We start from the raw sequence: 1,914 nt of genomic DNA on the forward strand, positions 1-1,914 counted from the left end.
GTTTCCATTGCAGTTTTGCGAAAAACACCAATTTCGATACGGCTGAAAAACCACCTCATCCTAGCGCAAAAACATTTAGTTGAAAAACATATTTTTTTTCGAAATTGACGTGTTTCCATTGAGCAAATTTATTTTCGAAATTCTAACTTGCACATTTTCATGGTGAATGGAAACACAGCTAATGAAAGGCTTTTATTGCACTGGGCTGCACATCCAGGCTTATATTTTGTAACACTCCTGACTTTCAGTCTTTCCAGATCCAGCCGGACCTCCTGGAGGAGGACACCAGCACCCCGGAGGTGGAGAGCCAGGGCCTGGACGTCTCCTCCGGGACGTCTCAGGACCAGGACATGAGCGCCCGCCAGGCCCCCCTCCCAGAGGAGGCGAGCGCGACCATCGAGAGCAGCAGCACCCCGGAGGAGGAGGAGGAGGAGAGCGCCAGCGCCGAGTCCGAAGACGAGGAGAGCCAGAGCAGCGAGGAGGCCACGGCCACGCCCGGCGCCGCTGACGACGACTCGGACGAGAGCGACGAGTCCGAAGAGGAGGGGGCGGGGCCTGACGTCACCACTGACATGCCGGCAGTCGTCACGGCCAAATAAACCACAGAGGACGCTGAGCTTCATCCTGGTCCACAGACCCCTCCCAGTCCCCTGAGGCCCCCTCCACTGCAGGGTCAAACCACAGCTCAGTTCAAGTTCATCCATCTTTCTCTGATTATTTCTGCTTTTCTTTCACAAAACTAATGTTTTTATTGTGGGTTTGTTTAATGACCCCACGGCTGCTGCCTGCTGTGGTCGACTGGCCCTCAGAAACCCCACGTTTGGTTCCAGAGGAGAGAAGAGCGACGAAAGAGTTAAAGTCAAACATGTTGAAAAACTGCAACCTGAAGGGTTTCTGTCCCTGCAGGGTCACAGAGTCCAAACTGAAACAGTTAAAACCAGATATCTTCAACTCCCAAATCATTCTYTTCCTGCCTTAAGAAACAGTTTATTTGACTTCCTGCAATCATTTGAAGTGTAAAAGCAATAAAACTTGAATTTTAAACCTCATATTTGCAGCCAAAGCAGCTGAGCTTCTGTTCTCCTCGATGTGTTTTATACCAGGTGTGGATGAAAGGAGCAAACACATCCAACACAGTCCTGTTTGTTTGCACACTTCTTTCACTACATGATGTTTATTGTAATGTAACATAAAGCACCATTTCTAAAATAATAATAAAATCCTTTGTCATATAAAAACACGACTTCTGTTTGGTTCTTAAAATTAATCATGAAAAGATAAACATAAATGGGTAAAAATTTCTTCAACAATTTTTGTTTTTGTAAAAAAAAACTTTAAAAACTATTTTTTTCAGATGTAATATTAAGAAAGTTTGCAAATTTTAGCTCAATATCCATAATATTCACTGAGTTACAGCTATGACTGATGCTGTGGCGGCCATCTTGAATGGGTTTAACTCTAAAACTTGTAGACTTTCATCCACTGATTATTTATGGGAGTTATGAGATATTTTGCTAACAGACAGTGAATTACATGACCGCTCACCTTAAACTGACAAAGATCAATARTAAAGTCATAAATAGCTCATTTTAATGTTGGATTTGAACCTATACTTGAATTTTTAGATTCCTGATTAACTCGCTCTGAAGAAGCGTTCTGTAACTGTTGATGTTCTCCACCAGGTGGAGACAAATCCTTAAAGATCCACCAAACCCAGAAGACCAGGGTTGTGGGGCGGTTGATGGGCGGAGAGGCTGACAGGGTCAGATTTCCACACAGTTAAAAACACATAAAATATATATCATCGTATAAACAAACTGAGAGAATGACTTCAACAGAAACTAAACATGTGAAGTGCTGGTAGACATCAGAAACACACCTGGATACATCAACAGGATGGAAGTGAACAGAACT

At 43.7% G+C, this 1,914-nt stretch overlaps 1 protein-coding gene across 4 annotated transcripts in view; it reads left to right on the plus strand.

Annotated features, from left to right (window-relative positions):
* The window catches only part of spp1 (secreted phosphoprotein 1), a 12,519-nt gene extending 11,281 nt beyond the window's left edge, over positions 1–1,238 (plus strand). For 2 of the 4 annotated variants that reach the window (XM_014028453.1, XM_014028455.1), the window contains exon 8: positions 249–1,238. In XM_014028453.1, the coding sequence (XP_013883907.1) occupies positions 249–599 (351 nt within the window). In that variant the 3' untranslated portion in view covers positions 600–1,238. The remainder of the gene's footprint in view (positions 1–248) is intronic. The other 2 variants (XM_014028456.1, XM_014028457.1) reach the window with 1 other exon arrangement.
* The last annotated feature ends 676 nt before the right edge of the window (positions 1,239–1,914 follow it).

This window comes from Austrofundulus limnaeus, unplaced genomic scaffold (assembly GCF_001266775.1).
Source record: "Austrofundulus limnaeus strain Quisiro unplaced genomic scaffold, Austrofundulus_limnaeus-1.0 Scaffold765, whole genome shotgun sequence".
NCBI classification, from domain to species: Eukaryota; Metazoa; Chordata; class Actinopteri; order Cyprinodontiformes; family Rivulidae; genus Austrofundulus; species Austrofundulus limnaeus.